This window comes from Sinohyriopsis cumingii, chromosome 7 (assembly GCF_028554795.1).
Source record: "Sinohyriopsis cumingii isolate HCF-2022 chromosome 7, ASM2855479v2, whole genome shotgun sequence".
Taxonomy (NCBI): Eukaryota; Metazoa; Mollusca; class Bivalvia; order Unionida; family Unionidae; genus Sinohyriopsis; species Sinohyriopsis cumingii.
In genome coordinates, this window is record NC_142967.1 from 69,359,681 (window position 1) to 69,383,277 (window position 23,597).

Here is a 23,597-nt window from a genome sequence, read left to right on the forward strand (position 1 = left end):
GATATCATAAAAGCTGTTTGATGTACAAGGTTGAACCATGGTACACTTCTGTTTCTCAAATTGTTGGCATCTTCTGTAGGACATTGACAGATTGATTTTCAAGGTTAAGGTGATTGATAATATTTTGAAGCCCATTTTTTGTATTTTTACTCTTTAGAGTTTTGAGACAGAGCCGTGAAACTTGATTACTCTCAACATACAACCAGAAGTTTCAATGCTCAGTGGTAAAGATCACAGTAAGACTTCATTTTTATGAGTTTTTGTGACCTCACAGTGAAAGCCGGGAATAAATAATTACCATATTTTCAAGTTATTATAAATGGATTTGAACCAGATTGTACAAGGAGCAATATATTGATAATACCTTGACTCAGATTGCTTGTCAGTATTATACATCATTTAGTAGAGTTATTGCCCCTGATTCACAGACCATTCCACTTTAATGTCTGCACAATAGTTCATATATTTCTTATGGGCAAACTTTTTCAAAATATTATCTTGAAGCACTGATATTTAAAAACAATTATTTCATGAGTTTTACAGTCTACTTTGTGTTAGCATTTTCTTGATGTCTTACTGTTGGTACCTCAGTGACGACTATGCATAAATAAATAAAACTACAATGTCTACTGCATTTTATTCTATTCCACCAACCAGCATAATGTACTCAAAATATTTAGACAAAACTTCAAAAGGGAGAATTTTACGATCTTATTTATTTCTTTCTCACAGTCTTTATCCTTTCAAAATTTTAACTTAAACTTACTTTGTGTGCATGGGTCAGTTTTTAGAAGAGGCAACAGCAGGGAATCAGGAAAACGTAAACAGAAACAGAAGCATTTATAACAGGTAATGTTGTATTGTCTAAAGAGACTGAATGTCACATAATGGATGCCGTTATACTAGTAGCAACACAAGTTGCTTACTAATGTTTGTTCTTGTTTTCAGTTTAACACCATTTTTCAGCACATGAGGGGCTATAAGTGGCAGCCAGTATATTTGACGGAGGAAGAATCCTGCAAAACCCCGGTAAAAACCATCGACCTAGGGGAGCTAAAACAAAAGGATTTCATGTTTTATATTAATTTATGTTATGAGATAACACAATCATGTGAGGAAATTAAATTACCTATGGTTGACTCAACTGTAGTGCATTTTTTACACGGACACATAATACATCCTACATTAAAGTTTATTATTATCTACAGAACAAAGTCAAATCCAATATAAACTTAGTAACATTTAATTCAGTCTTTCTTCAGTTTCAACAGCATTAGCTTTTTTAAAAATGGGCCTGTACTGTACCATACTTTGATGGAGTGCACAAGAAAGGGAATTTTCAAATATACTATAAAATATACACTTTGTCTGCAATATAGGAAATGTGTGTACAGAACTTCATTTTCCAAAAACTATGAAAACAAAACTAAAGATGTAGGAGAAAATACTGTATTGCAATTATAGTTTAAAAGAAGGGATTGTTGAACAGTGTACACATGAACTTCAAGCTAAACAGTATACTGTAAGCCAATAAATTCTTTGAACATAAACTTTGTAGTGTCCTACAGCCTCACAGTAGCACCAGGTTTGAATTTTGATGTTTATCATGTTGTGTTTACTAACCTTTTGAATATGACCAGTACTAGATGATCGTAATAAATATGCTTGGGGATCCTTTAAGAGCACTTTTAGCACATTGCTGGCTATATTGAGCCTGGTCGGCTGCCTTAGTGTGTCCCATAGCTAAATAATGTGTTTAATGTAACATTAAAAACTGACGACAACAGCAACAAAAACTCTATCTTTATTAGGTGGAAAATCCTTTACCTGGCATATAGCCCCTGTATTTAATTATGTTCATCTTCAACAAATGCTAAATTAAACCAGAGCAATACCTGTAGATGCAAGAATAAAATGCATATACCTGTGTTTGGATAGAATATGTATCTTTAAAAAATGTTGGTATTTCTGATTTCCACCAGTCCAAAAAGACTAGCATATTTGTTACAGTATATAATCGTAAGAGAATTTCACGTTAAAGTAGAGAAGCATAATATTTTATGTCCACTGACTGACAACACAGATACACACACAGACACACACATACACACAGTATAAATTAACAATGGTAATCTGTGCTATTATCACCTCATTTTGCAATGGTGTTAAATGTAACCATGCTGTTGAAAATGAAAACTAAACTTTATTACTGGACACATTCTGAAGCTCCGTCCACACAATTGTGATTTTTTTAAGTAGTTTCGACACAACTAAATGGATGTGGTGTTGGATATCAGCAGTATTATGACCTCTGCACAGTAGAATGGAGGCTTAGATCTGTTTAGATTTGGTCAAACCTCAAGTGGACCTTACTTCTGGAAACGAACACTACTAGCATGGTAACGGTTACTAGGAGATCTTGAGTAGTTATCCCTCTCAAGTGATCTAGATTTCCTATATTTCAGTTTTCGTGTATAAAAAAAAAGTTTGATTCAGATCTTTTTAACTGTCGACTTACTTTGTCACATGCCCAGTATCTCAACCTGGGGTTGATAAAACTGCATGAATTGGCATACTAGTACTTAATCTATTTGATTTTACTGATCGGACAGAGTCCTTGTAATGTTCACTATTAAACCTAAATTAGAATTGCTTGGTTTTTTCAATAAGATACAGTCTACAAATCATTCAAAAACACCTGTCCTGTATATTTTAAACTTTTTAAGGATGAAATTCAAGAATAAACTCAAACCAAAGGCTCAGATATTATATCTGGGGAATATCATCATAATCAAAATTGTGCAGGCTGATAGAGGAACCAATGTTAGCAAATCCTGAAAGTTTTATGATTCTAGCTTCATTTTAGTGAAAGTTATAATACATCAAAGTGTTCTGATCTTGGGATTGAACTTGAGTTTTTCTTAAATTGTTTCATGAATATGGGGCCAGGAATTTAAGTGTTTTCGTACTTCCAGTCATCTTTTTGCAAGAGTAATTTCTAATCTTTGTAGGTAATAGGGCTATGAAAATGAATTACATTTTGTTGTTCAGTGCCATCATAGCATGCCAATACAAAAAAATCCTTTAACTGCATTTAATATGCTCCTCCAGTCACACCACATTTGCAGTTTTAAGTACAAGTACAAGCAAAAGAATGAATTTTGATACTATATCTGAAACTAGTATTTAATCTCAAGGCTGAGCTACATAACATGTGCTATTTCCTTTTCTAGTTCTGCAGATTATTATGTGAATCCTGTTTGACTCTTTTACAAAGCTTTTGTAATACAATTTATAACATAATAAATTATTGAAAATCTGTTTCTTTTCCTATTTTCTTGTGCAAACACCTTTATAAGGGCAGAAATGATTTATGGTACATATGGATCACCAGAACGAGATGACATTGCTTCGAGAACTAATAAACGCAATTACGAAATCATTAAATACGTATTCGCATGATACCCACTTTAAAAATTAGATATAGAAATCTGCATGGCTCAACAGTTTTAGATTGTGTGAAGGCTTAGATCATATATTAGTGTGGGTCTATGTGTGTGCTGTCAAGAAATTAGGGAAAATATTTGTAAACAAAAATCTTTCATTTCAAGGAAAAAGGAGACAGGTTATTTTTAATTTTTTGGGTGAATGAAAGAACTCAGAAGCATCTAGAAAGGCTTATTAATAATGTTAATGTTTCCAAAGCACAATTTTCTATTTTGTTAGTCATTTTCTTGTCTTTGCAATGGAATTTAGTTTCATGTTGACTTATAAGTTAAATTTACTCAACAATGGTTACCAGGATTATTTATGGTCCTTTTTAAGAAATTATTTTCTAACTTTGTGCAATTTTATATGAAACAAAATTAAATTTAAGATGTTATAAATATATTGAATTATATAGCTGTAACAGATGGATTATCGCTTTCTCTCCAAAATACACACATTTTTAAAGCCACAATGTTGTTTCCAAAGTAATGTACTTTTCAATCAATGGTGTTTTGCTTCTAAATCATTCTTTGCGGTACTTTTCAATCTATGGTGTTTTGCTTCTAAATCATTATTTGCAGTAGAGACGGGAATAATTGTTTATTCAGTTAGCAATTAATTACATACGTAACCGACGATTCTGAGCAATCACTTAAACTAATCACAAATAATGTCAAAATCTTTCCAGATTTTTTCAATACCAAATTTCGTTTTCCAGCAAGGTTACAAGAGTTTGAAACTATTATCAAGCTAAGCATTGGACTGAAATAAGGATTTCTATCATTTAATTGTTGTTGTTCAACTACCGAACAATGAAGTATTGCAATTTTTGTAATCTTGAAATGAAGACCTTACAGTGGATGAAGGGTCTTAAAAGACGAACCTATTCATTTTAGCTTAAATAATTCTTCCTACAATTTATTGCAAAATAATTAGTATATGTGTCATATTAGTTGAAAAAATAAAGTATCTAAAGGTCAATGAAAAGCAAAATATCTCGAATCAAAAAAAAATCTCTTCCCACCACCCCTCAAAAATAAAATGGTCAGTCCCAAATTCCTTGTTGATTCTGTTATGATAACATGTTTCATCATTCATCAGGAGTGCGTATATGGTGAATAACAGTTTTTGGGCGAACTTGTGATTAATTTAGGTTAGCTAAACTTTTACTGGATCAAGGAGACAATGTCCATCCAAATATTCTTCATTTACACATTCAGACCATCTGCCTGGGTGAATATATGTATGTTTGGCATGATAAAGCTACAAAGACGGCCAATGTAAATTGTCTAGCTATTCTGCAGACATGTTTCCTGCACGATCTAGTTCAAACAGATCCAGCTCAGAAGAAGGCACTTAAATCACTCCTCGCCTCTCAATGAAACGAAAGACAGAAGAGCAGATACATTAACTAACCCGGTGAGAATCTGATATCCATTGACTCCTAGGTTCATGCTCAAACATTTTTTGTTTTACCCTCAGCTTAAATGTTGGTCAGCTCTAATACAAAAAGAAACGAATATAGATCCATTATCATAACACCTCAGAGATTGGAATTGTATATTTTGGGGTATATTAATAACTGTCATATGAACGAGTGGACTCATAACTTTGTTTTGTCCTATGGCACAAGTAATACACAATGCACGCTCGAAAGGTGGAATCTAACATCTTCAAGTTTACTGAAAGAACTGAGCAAGAGATAAGCAATTTGTCTTATTATTACCAAGCATAAGTACAGGAAAGTCTATTGTGGCCATCTTTTTCAGAAATTTTTTAAAATAGATTTCAAAAGAAGCTATCGTGCCTTTACCAAAATTGTGTCAGCAGAATACAACATAACATGTAATGGGTGGCACCATGAACTGGAGACTGTTTTATCGAAGCAGCAGAGATAGATGCAGGAATTTGATGACTCCGCACACGACTATTAGATAATGGTCCAAAAAACGGCACCAACATCTTAATCACCATCCCTCCTATTTGAAATTACAGGTTAAAAGCTGTCAAATCTGTTTAATCTACTCTAAATGAACCAAAGCTGATAAAACGTTCATTAGGAAGATTATCAGTTGTTAATTGTTTAGCCTAGGTGAGAGCTTTCCAAACATATGTACGCTGAGCAACACTTTTCTGAAAAAAACTGCTGAGACATGTCTGTCATATGCCGTTGTATTGGCATCAGTACCGAGGAAACATTTAATACCTGATGGTCAAAAATTTAAAGTCCTTGATAGACTAGCAGCTTACTATATATCCCGATTTGAGGCCAGTGTCGTGAAGGAAGTAGACAAATTTAAAAGTCTCACTAATGAGCCAGAGAAGAAAATGCCGATTCAATGCGAGTTGTACAAATGTACACCAAACAGAACAGAAAGTGCTATTCCTGGACTCTAAAGGAGAATGCTTAATAATAGCAGCCAGAAATAATATTTAATACAAATAATACTATATACAGGTTAAAGAATTTTTAAAATTTGTACTCAACAGAGATTCAAACCCAGGTCTGCAGGTAATTGGCACCCATCACCTTGCCTGCACGCACCAGCCCATATTCCATCATGACTAAGCACACATCACCAAACAATGATGCCACTGAGTCAGTGTTATATGCACTCATGCATAGCAGACACACTCGCCAACGTCCTAGTAATTATAATCTATCTACAGTCATTCTGGATTCCTATGAGAGAAATCAAGGTATATAGGATTAGTTATAGAGAATTGCAAATACACACCAAACAGAATGGAAAGTGCTATCTCTGGATTGTACAGGGGAATGCTTGATATTACCAAGCAGAATTAATATTTAATACAAATAATACTATCATACAGGTTAGAGAAATTTTATATATATTACATTATATATATATATATATATATATATATATATATATATATATATATATATATATATATATATATATATATATTCTGAATCAGCATCCTCACTCTGATTGCATTATTGTGCAATTCAGACTACATAATTTTCTCCATAGCCTCCTGTTCTTCCTTACTTTCCACCCAGTTAATGCCTTTATTGAAGTTTAAGCCTCTTCTATGAGGTCCATCAATGGAGATAATCAGAAGTCTATCAAGAGCCTTTTCTTCTAGATGGATACTTCCAGCAGTTTTTATTCAATTTTCATTGCTGAATTTTCAAGTCATTCATTTGGTACAGCATGACCATGGCAACTGATGCTAACAGTCATTCATTTGGTATGGTATGACCATGGCAATTGATGCCAAGTCATTTGTTATGGTATGGCATGACCATGGCAATTAATGCTAACAGTCATTCATTTGGTAAGGCATGACCATGGCAATTGATGCTGTCATTCATTTGGTAAGGCATGACCATGGCAATTGATGCTACGTCATTCATTTGGTATGGCATGACCATGGCAATTAATTAATGCTAACAGTCATTCATTTGGTATGGTATGACATGACCATGGCAATTGATGCTAACAGTCATTTATTTGGTATGGCATGACCATGGAAATTGATTCTAATAGTCATTTATTTGGTATGGCATGACCATGGCAATTGATGCTAACAATCATTCATTTGGTATGGTATGGTATGACCATGGAAATTGATGATAACAGTCATTTATTTGGTATGGTATGGTATGACTATGGAAATTGATGCTAACTGTCATTCATTTGGTATGGCATGACCATGGCAATTGATGCTAACAGTCATTCATTTGGTATGGCATGACCATGGCAATTGATGCTAACAGTCATTCATTTGGTATGGTATGACCATGGAAATTGATGCCAAGTCATTCATTTGGTATGGCATGACCATGACAATTGATGCTAACAGTCATTCATTTGGTATGGCATGACCATGGCAATTGATGCTAACAGTCATTCATTTGGTATGGCATGACCATGGCAATTGATGCTAACAGTCATTCATTTGGTATGGCATGACCATGGCAATTGATCCTAACAGTCATTCATTTGGTATGGTATGACCATGGCAATTAATGCCAAGTCATTTGGTATGGTATGGCATGACCATGGCAATTCATGCTAAGTCATTCATTTGGTAAGGCATGACCATGGGAATTAATGCTAACAGTCATTCTTTGGTAAGGCATGACCATGGCAATTGATGCTAAGTTATTCATTTGATATGGTATGACCATGACAATTGATGCTAACAGTAATTCATTGGTATGGTATGACATGACCTTGGCAATTGATGCTAACAGTCATTCGTTTGGTATGGTATTACCATGGCAATTGATGCTAACAATCATTCATTTGGTATGGTATAGTATGACCATGGAAATTGATGATAACAGTCATTTATTTGGTATGGTATGGTATGACAATGGAAATTGATGCTAACAGTCATTTATTTGGTATGGCATGACCATGGAAATTGATGCTAACAGTCATTCATTTGGTATGGCATGACCATGGAAATTGATGCTAACAGTCATTCATTTGGTATGGTATGACCATGACAATTGATGCTAACAGTCATTCATTTGGTATGGTATGACCATGGAAATTGATGCCAAGTCATTCATTTGGTATGGCATGACCATGACAATTGATGCTAACAGTCATTCATTTGGTATGGCATGACCATGGCAATTGATGCTAACAGTCATTCATTTGGTATGGCATGACCATGGCAATTGATGCTAACAGTCGTTCATTTGGTATGGCATGACCATGGCAATTGATGCTAACAGTCATTCATTTGGTATGGTATGACCATGGAAATTGATGCCAAGTCATTCATTTGGTATGGCATGACCATGACAATTGATGCTAACAGTCATTCATTTGGTATGGCATGACCATGGCAATTGATGCTAACAGTCGTTTGGTATGGTATCGCTTGACCATGGCAATTGATGTTAAAAGTCATTCATTTGGTATGGTATAACCATGGCAATTGATGCTAAGTCATTCATTTGGTGGGCTATAGTGCTGCTGATGGTTCATTTGGCTGCTGAGAGACCCTTGGCATTAAGTTGTAAAACTTGTAGGGCAAGTCCAATGGCTTTAAAGTCAGAGGATGTTGTCACATCAGGGGCTGCTCTTGGTAGTGGCACATAACCGGGATTCCTTGCTGAATTCAGTTTGCATGTTGGATCCTTTGTTTCCACAGCCTTGGGAGGAGCCTTGATTGTGTACTGATGGGGAGCATGACATGGCTTCCGGTACTCAGCAACGTTCCTCCCCCACATCTGCTGTCTCTAGGAAGCAACCACAAAAGTGTTGGATATAGTCTATGCCAGTAAGAAACTTCCACTGTACATGGACATCATCTCACATCCAGCAGTCCGCTTGACTTCGAGACACCCAGTCTGGTTAGATTCGTTGCCCGAACTATTTTGGCATGGAGTGTCAAGTGGTTTTCAAGATTCTTCACATCATGTTGTATATATACTGTATATATTGTACGTAACAGATAGAAGTCCTCAAGGTAGATTAGTTCTGTAGCTAATTGAGTTACCTTCTTTAAATAAAGTCTTTATTATTATTATTATTATTATTAACAGATGTTGTAAACCACTACCTCGTAGCTGAGCCATCTGTCTGCCCTCCTGGTTTCAACCTTCCACATCATCTGTGGACCATGCTGAACCGCTTTCGGACATGACAGGGTTGTTGTACAGTCAACCTTGTCTTATGGGGCCAGGCCACTGACACCTCCTGTTGGTGTGAAGCTCAACATTCCATGTCACACACTGTGAACAAATGTCCACTGACAAAGTTCCCTAGTGGAATGCAAGCTCTGTACCTTGCTAATGATGCATGCATTGCACATGATAATATAATAATATATTCGTTATGTTATTACCATGGCAATTGTGGCTAACATTCATTTGGTATGGTACTACCATGGCAATTGTTGCTCAGTCATTCATTTGGTGTGGTATGACCTTGGCAATTCTTGCTCAGACATTCATTTGGTATGGTATGACCTTGGCAATTCTTGCTCAGACATTCATTTGGTATGGTATGACCTTGGCAATTCTTGCTCAGACATTCATTTGGTATGGTATGACCTTGGCAATTTGTTGCTCAGTCATTCATTTGGTATGGTATTACCATGGCCTGTATGGAGTAGTACCCTCCAATATGAATACACCCATTTGGTTTCATGGTTGTACATAGAATTATGTCAGAGAAACTGAGCTAATTGAAAGTATGTATTTACTGGAGAATACAAAGTAGATCATTTGACCTGTATTTGGCATTTGTAATACCCCTTTCAATGTTAGATGAAAACATCCATTTAGTTTAAATACTGTATAAACAACAGTATTGAGAAACAGAGCTAAATAAAAAAAAACCCACAAGAGTGCTTCCTATTACAAACACAATGACAACATCAGACAAGAGATGTCTGTGTCTTGCATAAACTTTGCAGACAAGGACAAGACAACTAATTTGATTTGGTGTTGTGGAAACATTTACATGTACTGGTTACATTTTTTGAAAGACGTGGACTAATGCATGTCCCAAGGAACATTTTAAACATTTAATAGTGTGTGTGGGTAAACTAGTTTCAGCTTATTATGACGTACTCGATCTTAATCTTACCATATTGCAAATTTACTTATTGTGTTTTTGTTTGTTTGTTATCTACAGCTATGAAACTTGTCAACAACACTGATTTTCATGCTTACCACCACTGTAAATCTACCAATTTAAATTTTTTTACACCATGGCATTTATAATAACACCAATTGATTGCATTAATCACCATCTTTTAACAATAGTGCTCTTCATGAATTTTCTATACATGGAACAACTGAAAACATCTCAGACTTCTTGAATTGATTTATTTTTTAAACTCATATTTTATGACTGCTTTGCCACATGAAAGTAATTTGCATTATCTTTAATTATACAGGAGAATTCTCCATGTACATTTTTAATAGTTAATTTTGGCTACTGACTACCAACATGCAATTTACCATAATACAATGTTATATTTACCATACATCTTGGGAGAAGATAAATGAATTTTTTCCTGTCCCATAATATAATTAAACCTTTTTTACCTATATTATGTGTCCCCAAGACTTAAGGGAACAAAACAAATTGTATGGAAGTTACCTCCACCCTCCCCATACCTTTTATTCTTTTCATTTATTTTTTATTTTTTTTGTCCTTCATTAGCAAATAAAAACGTGTGTCCACTGTTGAAAATCTGTATTGTCCTGTGATGTAACAAATAAATGTATTGTGTACATCACTTTTGTCTGGAAAAAAATTGACATATTGCTCATTGACATAAAGATGTATAAATGAATTGTGTTTGGTTGCCATCTCAAACATGAGAGAGCGACCAAGAAATCACTGGTTACTTCAATTTATGCATGACACAGAGCATGATGCAAAATAACCAAGTGTATTAGTTCAAGGTTAACAGTGTAACTATATTTCACAAATAAAATTCATTATATACATTTACTGTGAGTGCAGATGACAATAATGTTTGCTTGCACTGGTTACAAAAATATTCTTAAAGACAATTATTACAGTGTATGCCATTATATTCTGCAGACATCAATGCCTGTTTGTATCAATTATGATAACAAGGTGGCAAACAATAAAAGCTTGCACGGTGACTAAATAAATCTGGTAGAGAAAAATAAACCTATTGTTACAACTTATGCTATCAGATATAATGTTTATTTTATTTACAAAACAAGCCACCCCTGGCAACTGTCTTTTGGATTCTTTTTAGTATGCCAGCATTTTTATAAAGAAAGTAAGCTGACCAAGGGAAGCAAAACTTGGTTTCTTTTTACTGCAGGAAACTCAAAAATAAATTAAAACAATGGCACAATTTGGCCCTATTGAGCATACAATCTGTGAAAAATATTAAAACATATGCTGCAACTGCCAAATGTGCAGCAAAATCACAGAAGTTCTGATAATTTGTTAACTGAATATAGGATTACATGGCATGGAACAAGTATGAAATCTGTGGCTGGATCAAAGGGTTGGGAAAACTAAGTACTGCCATTACAAGCTAAGGACTTTGCATTAGCAGATAACTAATGAAATATTACTTGGGAATTAGAACTGGAAAAACGCAAGTATAAATCAAATCAGAATTTTATTGTATCAAACACAGTGTACAGAAAACACAAACACAAATACAAATTGTTCGGACTTGTACAAACATGGAAGCAATAAACTTGCTAGTACAAACCCAAGGGTAAACAACATTGGTGGGCACTTTACTCTGTGGCAAGTAATACTTACATTAATATTTTCGAATTATTAAAATCCAAATCCAGATACTTGTAATGTGTAATGAAAAATATAATGAAACAGATAAATGCAGCACATACCATATTCTATATATGCATTTCTAGATGGGAACAGTGGCATGAAAACATAACAATATTTAAATTGAAATCATTTTGTATATGATGCAAACATATGGAGTTTGCAATATTGCACCTAGATTTATAAGAATTTTGTTTTTCAAACTCTTGCAGCTAGGAAGAAAGGTTTTTCAAGATTCAATATTTTTTAATCCAGGCCACCATAATATCTACAAAGACAAAATTTATCACCTGAAGCGCAAATATAAATGTTTTGTTTATATTAAATATTGTATGTATTTTCTTGTAGATGCAGCAAATACCATGTAAATAATGCAACTCGCTGAATAAGAAAAGGATTTTGTTTTGACAAAGCATTTTGTATCATTCTGCTGGAAATCTGCTTCTATTCATATGTGACAATTTACACTATATTTAGCAAACCTAAAGTAATACATAATACACAACAGTAGTGTGCCACATTCTCCAAGGGCAACATAATTATTCACTTTACATGAGATACCTAGATATTGGTTGCAGAAAGGTCTATGTACACCTTCAATACATACTGAAGACACGTGTCCCTAAGTTTCAGAACAATAATATAGGTTTCACCGTTATAGTATAAACTATTATTGAGGCATCTACACAACTAAAGTACCCGAATTTCCTTTGGTGATAAAAAAGAGCCACAAAAGATCTGATACTATGAGTTATTATTGTTTCTTTATCTTATTCCAGGATAATTTGGGCGTAAACACAAGACCCATATACTTATAAAATAAAACTACCAATTTTTATTACTTATTCCTCAATTAGAAACCACTTTCGCAATTCCTTAAAGGTCCTCCATTGCAAAACTATTATTTTTATCCAAGTTACTACTATTCCAGTTGTATGACAAAAGCATTTTATTATGTGCATCTGTTGTTGTTGTTGGGTTTAATACCATTTTTCAGCACACGATAGGCTATACATGGCGACCAGTTTTAATGGTGGAGGAAGAACCTGGGAAAACCCCCGGAAAGAACCACCAACCCACCAGAAGCTACTGGCAAGCTTTCTCACATACCCACATTGGCTGAATCTGAGACTTGAATGCACGCAGACAGTGCATCTGTTGTTGCAATGCTATCACTGTATTGGCTCAATTAGCTACATCATCAGCAAATAATACTATAAGATCAGAAACATTATCTGAAATAAAAATACCTCAACTATAATTTTCTCTCAGTAACCTAATCAAATCATCAATAAACAAAGAAAACAACAGTGGACTCAACACACAACCTTGTCTAATCCCCAGCATACAAACTATTTGGTTAAGCCTTCACTTGACTTTATATATGACTACAAGTAAGATAGGACTGAATTTAAAATGAATAAAAATGTTTCACTTATATTTTTTGAGGCAAGACAATTCCACAATTTAACATGTTTGATCTAAAGTGTAGCTTTCAACCCAAATGTTCCAAATTATGATGCCATAGCAAGAGTGCTGCATTTTATGCATCCTATAATGTGAAAAACTGACACATTGGTTAGTATGTAAGACACAAGTCGCTCAAAGAGACTTACGCTCTACTGGACAAAAAGAATTTCCAAAAATTCAAGACAAGATCATTTCTTCCCGAGTTTTGAAATCGTCTTCGGTATTCTTAAACAATTACAAGATTTCCAAATTAGTTGCTGTGATGGACCTGTTGGCACCATTTTCTTTTAATTTTAAGTACACATTATAAGAAGTGTTTGGTGAAAACCCCGTGACAATAAGATCCTACATTCAAAGGGAGTAGTGACAGCGAGATTTTTGAGATGGCAATCATGGCAGCAATATTTAATGTATGACTGGCATCAGTGACATTTAAGACCAACTAGGTATGATGAACAGTTCAACAGTGAAAACGCCATGTTGATATAGTCATTCTTTGAAAGAAGTTGAGGTAATACTTTCAAGATGGCCACCATGGTTGCCATATTGAGGGTCAGTTTTCATTTAGGATCAACTAGATTCCGTAAGAACTCTTCTGATGAAACTCCAATGTCAAAATGAACCTCCATTTGAGGGGTAACAATAACAAGATTTTAAATATGTTGGCCATATTGCATGTCAGATCAGCACCATTTTAATTTTGGATCAACATTACATTATATGAAGTTATTGATGAAAACTCCATGTTGTGCAATTTGGAAGAGTAAAAATAATGAGATTTTCAAGATGGCTGCCATGGTGGCCATACTGAATATCAAATTCACACCATTTCCAATTAGGACCAACTTGGCATCATTAAAAGTCTTCTGGCAAAAGCACAATGTTGATATGGCCAGCCATCTAGAAACAGTGATAAGATTTTCAAGATGGCCATTGTGGTGGCCATATTGGCAGTCAGACTGGCACCATTTTCATTTAGGACTAGACATCATAAGAAGTCTTCTGGTGAAGACACCATTTCAATATGACTTTCCTTCAGGAGGCATAGCAATAAAAGATTTGTGGTAACCATATTGGATGACAGATTGGATAGCTTCACTGGATTTCAGACTGACACCATTTTCATTTAGGACCCACTAGATATAAACAAGATAACTTCATTGTGATAAATACATTATCAAAACACAAGAAATGTGTATCATCATAAGATTATTCTTAGCAGCAAACTAAAATACTGTCTCAATGATTACTGAATCAAATTTCATTTTAATAAAGCTTGAAAAGCTATGAATGAACTTAAAATTGTATTATCCATAAGTACATCTGTAATTACTGAAATGTCACTTCATAACAGGCAATGAACATGGATAACGTCTTGAAGTGTACGTTTATTTCTTCAATATAAAATACATTTTACAAATCTGTCCACCATACATGAACACAATCCAACAAAGACTGTACAAAGAGTGCAAATCATTATTTTAATGAACATGCCATACAAGTTACTAGAATTGAACATGACATAGATGTTACTTCATTCACGACTACCAATTACCATTGAAGTCCTTCTAACATGTCACAATGTGACAAAAACTTATCCACACTAAAATGCAGTTTTTCAAAGTCTATCTCGCAAATGCTCCAATTCTACTGCTCGATCAAAATAATTTTGTTCAATTTAACTGTGTGACATAAAAATATGAATGTCAACTCTGTACAAAATATACAATATGTACAAATGACGTAAGAGATTGCTGCCTTTCATGTTGAAATCCATGGCTAGTAACAGGATCTATGTTGTTTCTTGTACTGATTAAATCCTAACAAACTGTAGAGAAGCAGATTTGCCAGCAGTGCAATATGTGATGGTAGATAAGGGCCAATGCAGTTTGCAGTTGGACTTGACTTGTAAATAAGTATATGCAGTACTTTACTGCCCACCATAATATGCTATGGCATGCATGGAAATGATGCTAAATCCTTAAAGGTATGATATACCATAAAATGAGTGTTACATAATAAACTTCTAATCATACCACAGATAGGAATATCTTGGGGTCAAACTGATTTGTCACAATCCTCAATGATTTAGGCAAAAGCTAAAATTAATCCACTATGTGACCTTGATCTTTAATCCTTAATCTATCCCTAGGATGCTCCTTAAACACCAGTGAACATTAGTTTCACAGTTCTGGTAGATCTCCATCATCATCATCATCAACAAGATCCTCATCACTGGTATCATGTCTTTCTAACTTCATATGATTCTCCATTTCGGAATCATCCATCTGGAATATGTCATCCTTTTCATTTGTCTTATGACCTTTGACCTGTTCAGCTTCCCCCGAATCATTATCATCTGACTCTTCATCTGAGGAGATGCATGTTGTTTGGATCTTCTCAATGGTCATCTTGGGACTATCCTTTGGTCGTGTCCAGGCAAAAATACTGCTCTGTAAATACAGGGAAAATACTGCTCTGTAAATACAGGGAAAATACTGCTATGTAGATACTGGGAAAATATTGCTCTGTAGATACAGGGAAAATACTGCTCTGTAGCTACGGGGAAAATACTGCTCTGTAGATACGGGGAAAATACTGCTCTGTAGCTATGGGGAAAATACTGCTCTGTAGATACAGGGAAAATACTGCTCTGTAGATACAGGGAAAATACTGCTCTGTAAATACAGGGAAAATACTGCTCTGTAAATACAGGGAAAATACTGCCCTGTAAATACAGGGAAAATAATGCTCTGACAATACAGGGAAAATACTGCTCTGTAAATACAGGGAAAATAATGCTCTGTAAATACAGGGAAACACATCTTAGTGTTCCAAATATTAGATAACCTGATTTCAATCCAGTTCTATATCAGACCCCTCAAATATTCTGAGTTTGCACATTGAACTTGTCCCCCTGTTCCAGCCAAAATAAAAAGATTTAGTGCACTGACCTAATTAATCTGTAAATAACAGGAGTAATGATCCGTAGCAAATTTATTATCAATTTACTGAATTACACTCTTAACTTATAGACACCTTCCTGCTGAGGCATCATTTGTCTCCCTCACTTGATTGTCTCCATACTTGCATACAAGGCGTCGGGTACAAAGTGAAGCACACGATTAACACTTACAATTGTAGCACTTACAATTAGCACTTATTTTTCCCTGTATGAATAATAAGGAGCTGCTTGTTTTTTGTGTACGTTGCTGACATTTACAGTTTAATTTAACACTGGTGTAACAAACTGATTGGTACCCAAACAATTGTTTGACAATTCGCTAAGGGAGGCAATTAGTGACTTGTCAAAGGGATCACGATAATATTTTTCATCTTGATTGAATAGTGGTCGTTATTTTAAGCCATTAGTTACAAGAGCTTTAAGCCACTGATTCCACTCATATAAAGTGTGGTTATCTGTAAATTGTTATGCATCCACTGTACTGTGATATGAACTAATTAAAACACAAAATCAGTAGTTATTGAGATGCAAATATGAAGTAAAAAGGAATTGTAATTTAAGAGAAGAAATTATTAATTTGTTACTGAGGTATAATGTAAAGCAGATAATATCTTGGTACTGAGTAAACTACTGGTTGCACATTAGGCCATAAAAAAAAACTTTTAATGGAAACAGAATCAAAACTCAATCTAAATTTGAAAGGGAAAAACCCTACACATAATTTTACTGAAACCCACAATATATAAAGAAATATTTTGGTACTAAATATTGATTGACATCAGAACTTGGAGAAAAACACTGCTTTAATCAAAAGTTTAAACCAAAATTGTATTAAAGAAATTCACATGAGGTGGTCAGTGGTAAAATGTCCTGCAGCAGTTCAAACAGTTTGGAAATCATTATGTGTTTGTTGGTGTGTTGGAAAAGGTTTGCTTGGCACACATAAGTTTCAATGATAGACTGCTAAACATGGTACACTCTCAGCACTTTAAAACAAGATCTTAATGCTGACAATGTTACTGACATAATCAATACCTGTGTATTATCTATCCCAACACTGTTACTGACATAATACAGGTATATTAATTACCTTTACTTACAATGATACTGGCATAATCAATACCTGTGTATTATCTATCCCGACATTGTTACTGACATAATGCAGGTATATTAATTACCGTTACTTACAATGATACTGACATAATCAATACCTGTGTATTATCTATCCCGACATTGTTATTGACATAATACAGGTATATTAATTACCTTTAATGACATGGTTACTGACATAATCAATACCTGTGTGCTATCTAAACTGATACTGTTAGTGACATAAACTATACCTGTGTACTATCTATACTGACACTGTTACTGATATAATACAGGTATATTAATTACCTTTACTAACATTGTTACTGACATTTTTTACTAACATAATACCTGTGTATTACCTGTACTGACATAAACAATACCTGTGTATTAACTATACTTACATTGTTATTAACATAAGCAATACCTGTATATTAGCTAGACTGACATTATCAATACCTGTGTATACCTCTACTGACATTGTTACTGACAATATCAATACCGGTGTACAACTGTATTAGCTATACTCACACTGACAGAAGTGATATCCATAACAATGCTATAGAGAAGTGATATCCATGACATTGCTATTGACAGAAGTGATATCCATGACAATGCTATTGACAGAAGTGATTTCCATGACATTGATATTGACAGAAGTGATATCTATGACATTGCTATAGAGAAGTGAAATGCTTCTGAAGCATAACAAGCATTGTAGTTAATCTACAGCCATTCTTTTTATTTTTCTTTATTAGGCCAGAAAGCATTCTGTGTCATATTTAAACTTCTGAAGCCAAAATTGATAAGGAATGTGAAAAAAAAACAGACTACAAACAACACAGAACTGGACTAGATTTCCAAGTAGATCAGGGTCTATATGGTTTGTTCTGCAGATTACTTTTAACAAAAACTAGACAGACCCAAAAATGTGAATGCATTATGCAATGACATAACTGGGTCTCTGCAATTTGCTGTTGAACCAAACTTATAAGTACATACATTTAACCCTTTACCTCATAGAGCATAGTGACAAAGTGCAGCACGCTATAAATAGAACACCTGTTACCTAGCAGACCGCATCCACATAGGCATGCCTGTGAATTGTTAAGCAATGTAGTGGTGTTACGTTTAACAGCAGTTTTAACCATTTTACGTTTAAGGTAGACATCTATTATATGTGGAAAAATTGAAGAGTAAAGTCTGATTGTTATAGCTGTGTAATTATTTTTCACAGAAGAATATTTAATGTGCTTTAAAATCGAGAGAGAACTCATTCACCGTCATGTCAGTGAGGCTGCGTAACCGACCGTAGCTGCCATTTCCCATACTCGAAATTTACGTTTTTCGTCTGCGTCTACATCACTAAGTCATCTGAATTTGATAATCAATAAAAACTAATTGCTGCTTACATAAATATCATAGCCTTTACCAAAGTTACTGAATCTTTCGTGGTTGAGATTCTACTCGTGAAAACTTCGTAAGTACTGAATGAAATCCTGCCTGTGAACTGTTAAGCAATTTAGTGTATGTTATGTTTAACAACAATTTTAACCATTTTACATTTTTGGTACACATATATTATATGTGGAAAAATTTAAGAGTAATGTCCGATTGTTATAGCTGTGTAATTATTTTCCACAGAAGAATTTTTTATGTGCTTCGAAATCTTGAGAGAACTCATTCACCGTCATGTCAATGAGGCCGCGTGACCAACCGTAGCTGCCATTTCTGATACTCGAAATTTACAAGGTTTTCGTGTGCGTCTATATCACTAAGTCATCTGAATTTGATAATTTATAAAAACTAATTGCTGCCTGCATTAATATCAGAGCCCTTACCTAATTTATTGAATCTTTCGTGGTTGTTATTCTAATTGTGAAAACTTCGTACGTACTGAATGAAATCCGCGGCTGCCATTTTGGAGAGTGGAGATTATGACCCAGTTACTTTAAATAGCAGATATCGACCAGTGCATGAATAGCGACGTGATCTGACGTAATGGTGGCGCTCACCAGATAATATGTACTTTTGAGAGAGTGACGTATGTAAGGTGAAGTAGTTCGCATTTAAAACATGCACAGTGGAGAGAATGTTTGCATACCTCTATGCTACATTAATGTAATGTGGATGATATTTCTTTTGGATATTGTACTTTTGGAAATTTTACATGATTTAAGCACACTGCTAACTAAAATGACTGCTCCCTTGTGTTAAAAAATCAGTCTGAATTAGTCTAAAGTACACTATACATAGCAGCTATTAAAATAGGGAATATGAATTTTGCCAGACTAGACAATACCAGCTTCTGAAAGTGCAATGAATGAATTACCAAATATATAAAATGTAAAAAAAGTTATCGGCTCTTTTTCATACAATTGACCTCTGAAGTTCAGGAAGTGAAAATGACCAAGTAGAGCTAGCACTTTTTTGAAAGGTGCACATTTGAAGTAAGGCCAAGCTGTATACTCTATAACCCATAGTACACCCATCAATCATACACCAAAATAAAGGGAATTAAAGGTTCTTTGCATTATACCTAAGATATACAAGGTCTTTTTTAAATAGCCAGTATAACCAGTGAGGAAAGCCGGGGACATTCTTTTTCTTTAAATTCCTAACCCTATGCAAAATGCGAAACTGTATAGCGCCACCAATTGTCATTCGCAGAAGAAATGAATGTAGTACGTAATAGGGGGGTTTTCCCCGAAGGTGGCGCTATGAAAACTATCTCAAAATGGCTGATGTTTACAGCAGGCGTCAAAAGGCGCTTCTATGCGAATCTTGCAGAGGCGTCAAAAGGCGCTTCCAAGCAAATGGAGTAGAGGCATCCAAAGACGCTTGTATGAGGTAAAGGGTTAAATAAAATGCAAGATGAATGAGGACCATATTCATTATAATTATTACAAGAATAACTGTGATGTGTTTATCAAGTTTATCCTCCACTTTCATTTAGGACCAACCAAAAATCATAAATCTTTTAATAAAATTCCCATGCTGACACAACCATCCATTCTGGTGGAGTAACAATAACACGATTTTTAAGATATGCAAGAAGAACCATCATTTTCAATTTAGGACCAACCAGATGCCACAAGAAGTCTGCTGTTGAAAACCCAAAGGCAATAACACTTTTCATCTAGGGGCCCCGAGTGGCAGAGTGGTCTAAAGTGCTCTCCGTTACGGATCACTGCCATCTCACCTCTGTCTGTGTGGGTTCGAGTCCAGGATTCGGCCAATGTGAGAAAGCTTGCCAGTAGCTTCTCGTGGATCGGTGGTTCTTCTCGGGGTTTTCCCAGGTTCTTCCTTCACCATTAATACTGGCCGCCATGCATAGCCTATCGTGTGCTGAAAAACAGCATTAAAACCAACAACAACAACAACTTTTCATTTTAGGACCAACCAGATGCCATAAGAAGTCTGCTGTTGAAAACCCAAAGGCAATAATACTTTTTATTCAAGATGAGTAGCAATGACAAGACTGGTATGGTGAGCATGTCAGCATCATTTTCATTCAGTACCAGCAAGACATCATAAGAAACCTTTAGTGATAACATGTTCATATGTCCATTCATTTAGGAAAGTAGTTTTAGCATTTTCAAGATGGCTTAAGGTGGTGGCTAAAGATCAGCACCATCTTGTTCAGGACTAGCTGGACATAATAACAAGTTTTCTGACATCATAATAAGTCTTCAAATGAAAATCTCATGTCAATATGACTTTCCATTCAGAGAGAGACAGTACTTATAACAAGATTTCAAGATGGCTGCTTTGGTGGCTATAATGAAAGTCAGATCATCACTAGTTTCTGTAAAGGCCAACTAAAGGTCATCACAATATTGTAGTGAAGCCCCATGCTGATATGTGTGTGTGTGTGTATGTGCGTGCGTGCATGAAACTCTTTGTAACAATCCTCCAGGTAATTCTAGAGTACCAATTATAGATCTTCTGGTCTATAGCCAGTACAACAAAACATATTCTAGTCTAAACTTCTAATGCACAATCAATGTACGTAAACATTTGTTGTAATCACAAGTACATATACAAGTAATTGTTCAAGTCACTGTTGCTATTTGGTTTATTAGGAACTAGTTTCCATGCAGAAATACAAAAATAATTTACCTGTTTAGGACCATGGATCTGCAAGAATATGGCCCATTTACTCGTTACTCTAACCATCATGTCCTTTACCTGAAAAATTAGTAAAAGTTAAAGTGAAAACTGCTACTTATCTATGACAATGTACCAAATACAACCCAGGTCTCTTCTTATAGGACTTTATTCATCCAGTCCATTTGAAGTTTCTCATTTATCACTACTATGACAGATGAAGTATTTATCCATGGATAGAAAATGGATAGTGTACATTTTTTTTTACAGCAAAACTAGTTTGAGAGACCACCCCTTCTGCCAACAAAAAGTTGTTTCTCAATACACATTATCAATCATAACAGGCTTGTGCATAAGGGCCAGATTTCTGGGTCAAAATTCAACTGGGTTTACGAAGGAAACAGTAAATATTGTAATAAATTATCTTTTTCTTAGAATACATACCTAATCACATTAACATTAACAATGTAAGCTTCACCACCTCAAGGATCCATTTATTCCCAAAGAATCTGTTAAATGTTGCATTCTATACATGATGTAGACAATGGAAGAAACTTTTACCATTATCTCACTTAACACCCGGTACATGGCACAAGTTTAAGCTATGCAATATATCAACAAGGATGTTGCAGGGAGGTGTGGGAGGGTTTACTAGTGAGTGGGTATGCATTCATAATTGTCAAAAATTTTGCTTTCATACTGAGCAAAACAAAATCTTGGGCTAATCCTGGACCAGTAAAAGCACTATGCCCATAAAACAGTTGAGCAGACCTCAGAGGTCATCTGGGCCATAGTCACATGACAAGCACCAAATTCAATGGACATCTCTGTGATGCTAGATATCAGATATAAACATCTGAGAAGGTCGACTCTACGTGTTAGCCAATGGCTTCTGTTAGATTTAGGATGAATCATAGCTAAGATTCACTAAGACTGCTATAATCTCAATAGCAGAAATTCTCATGTGAGATATCTGGTCTTAAAATAATTCTGAGTATGTATTACTGACTTAAGCCATGAGGACAGGGCTTGAAATGTTATATCCTCTTTTCCTTACCTTAACGGCAGTAAAAGACATTCCTTGGGACCCATGGATCTTCTCTGCGCTTCAGAAAAGTATTTAGAGCACAGATTGGGTCTTACTAAGCTGCCATTCTCAATTTAGTTTGGATATCCACCTTCTGATTGTCTGCAGATAGTAACCAGTTCTAATCTATGAAATTTGGTTGCATGATTAACATCATGGAACCATCTGATCTAACTGGAGATAGTTCGCATTCAATGATAGGGCATGTAAGTCTCCCTGCACATCAAGGTTAGTGCTATCACAAAGCAGATGATGCAAGATGGTAACTCCAAAAAGGCTTTGACAAAGGATTAAGACTTCTCAGAGTTAAGCCAAGTCAAAACTTGTGAAAGAAAGAAACAGGGTGAGTGATTTAGGTCTATTCATGTCAAAGTTGACCCTCTTGTGACCTATATTCATTCTACCACATTGTCTTAACATGTCAGAAATCTATCTGCCTCCTTTGTGAGAGAGACACTGGGGATGAAAATTGGGACAATTTGTCAAGGAGAGCTGCAGAGGCATCATTTGCATTGCCGGCTTTTTGTATATCGCCTATACAACCCCCAAACTGCAGCAGCAAGCCAAAGAGTAATGATAACAAAATCTAGGAGTAATGCAGTTTAAGCAACAAAGAATGCAAAAACATGGTTTAAATCAATCAAGATTTGAGGAAGCCATAATGGTATCTGCCATGGTGTGGTGAGCTTCCCTACTGATCACTCTGGCTATTCAGGCAGTCAACTGCCATGCATGCTTTTCTCTGCTTTTTTTGGCAAGGCAAACAATTGCCATGCATGCCTTTTTGGCAAGGCAAACAACTGCCATGCATGCTTTTTCCTCTCCTTTTTTGGCAAAGCAAACAATTGCCAAGCATGCTTTTTTCTCTGCTTTTTGGCAAGGCAAACAATTGCCAAAGATGCCAAGTGTAGAGTCAATGACATCACAAGTGTAAAAGTCACCTCACATACTTTATGACTTTACAGAAGAGCAGGTTTGCCTTGTGTACTACCACCATATTCCCATAAAGTCTTGAAATGTCAGCGCTGTAGATGTCCAAGTGTGTACTGTACCAGTCTATGACACACAATACTTGCAAGTGGCTTTCCATATGCAAGGC

General features: G+C 35.2%; 1 protein-coding gene across 7 annotated transcripts in view; it reads right to left on the reverse strand.

Annotated features, from left to right (window-relative positions):
* Nucleotides 1-11,584: 11,584 nt before the first annotated feature.
* The window catches only part of LOC149795468 (SMC5-SMC6 complex localization factor protein 2-like), a 115,634-nt gene continuing 103,621 nt past the window's right edge, over nt 11,585-23,597 (reverse strand). For all 7 annotated transcript variants that reach the window (XM_089965258.1, XM_089965255.1, XM_089965254.1 and 4 more), the window contains 2 exons: nt 21,424-21,492; nt 11,585-15,700 (listed from right to left, as the gene is read on the reverse strand). In XM_089965258.1, coding sequence (XP_089821384.1) covers nt 15,431-15,700; nt 21,424-21,492 — 339 coding nt within the window. In that variant the 3' untranslated portion in view covers nt 11,585-15,430. The remainder of the gene's footprint in view (nt 15,701-21,423; nt 21,493-23,597) is intronic.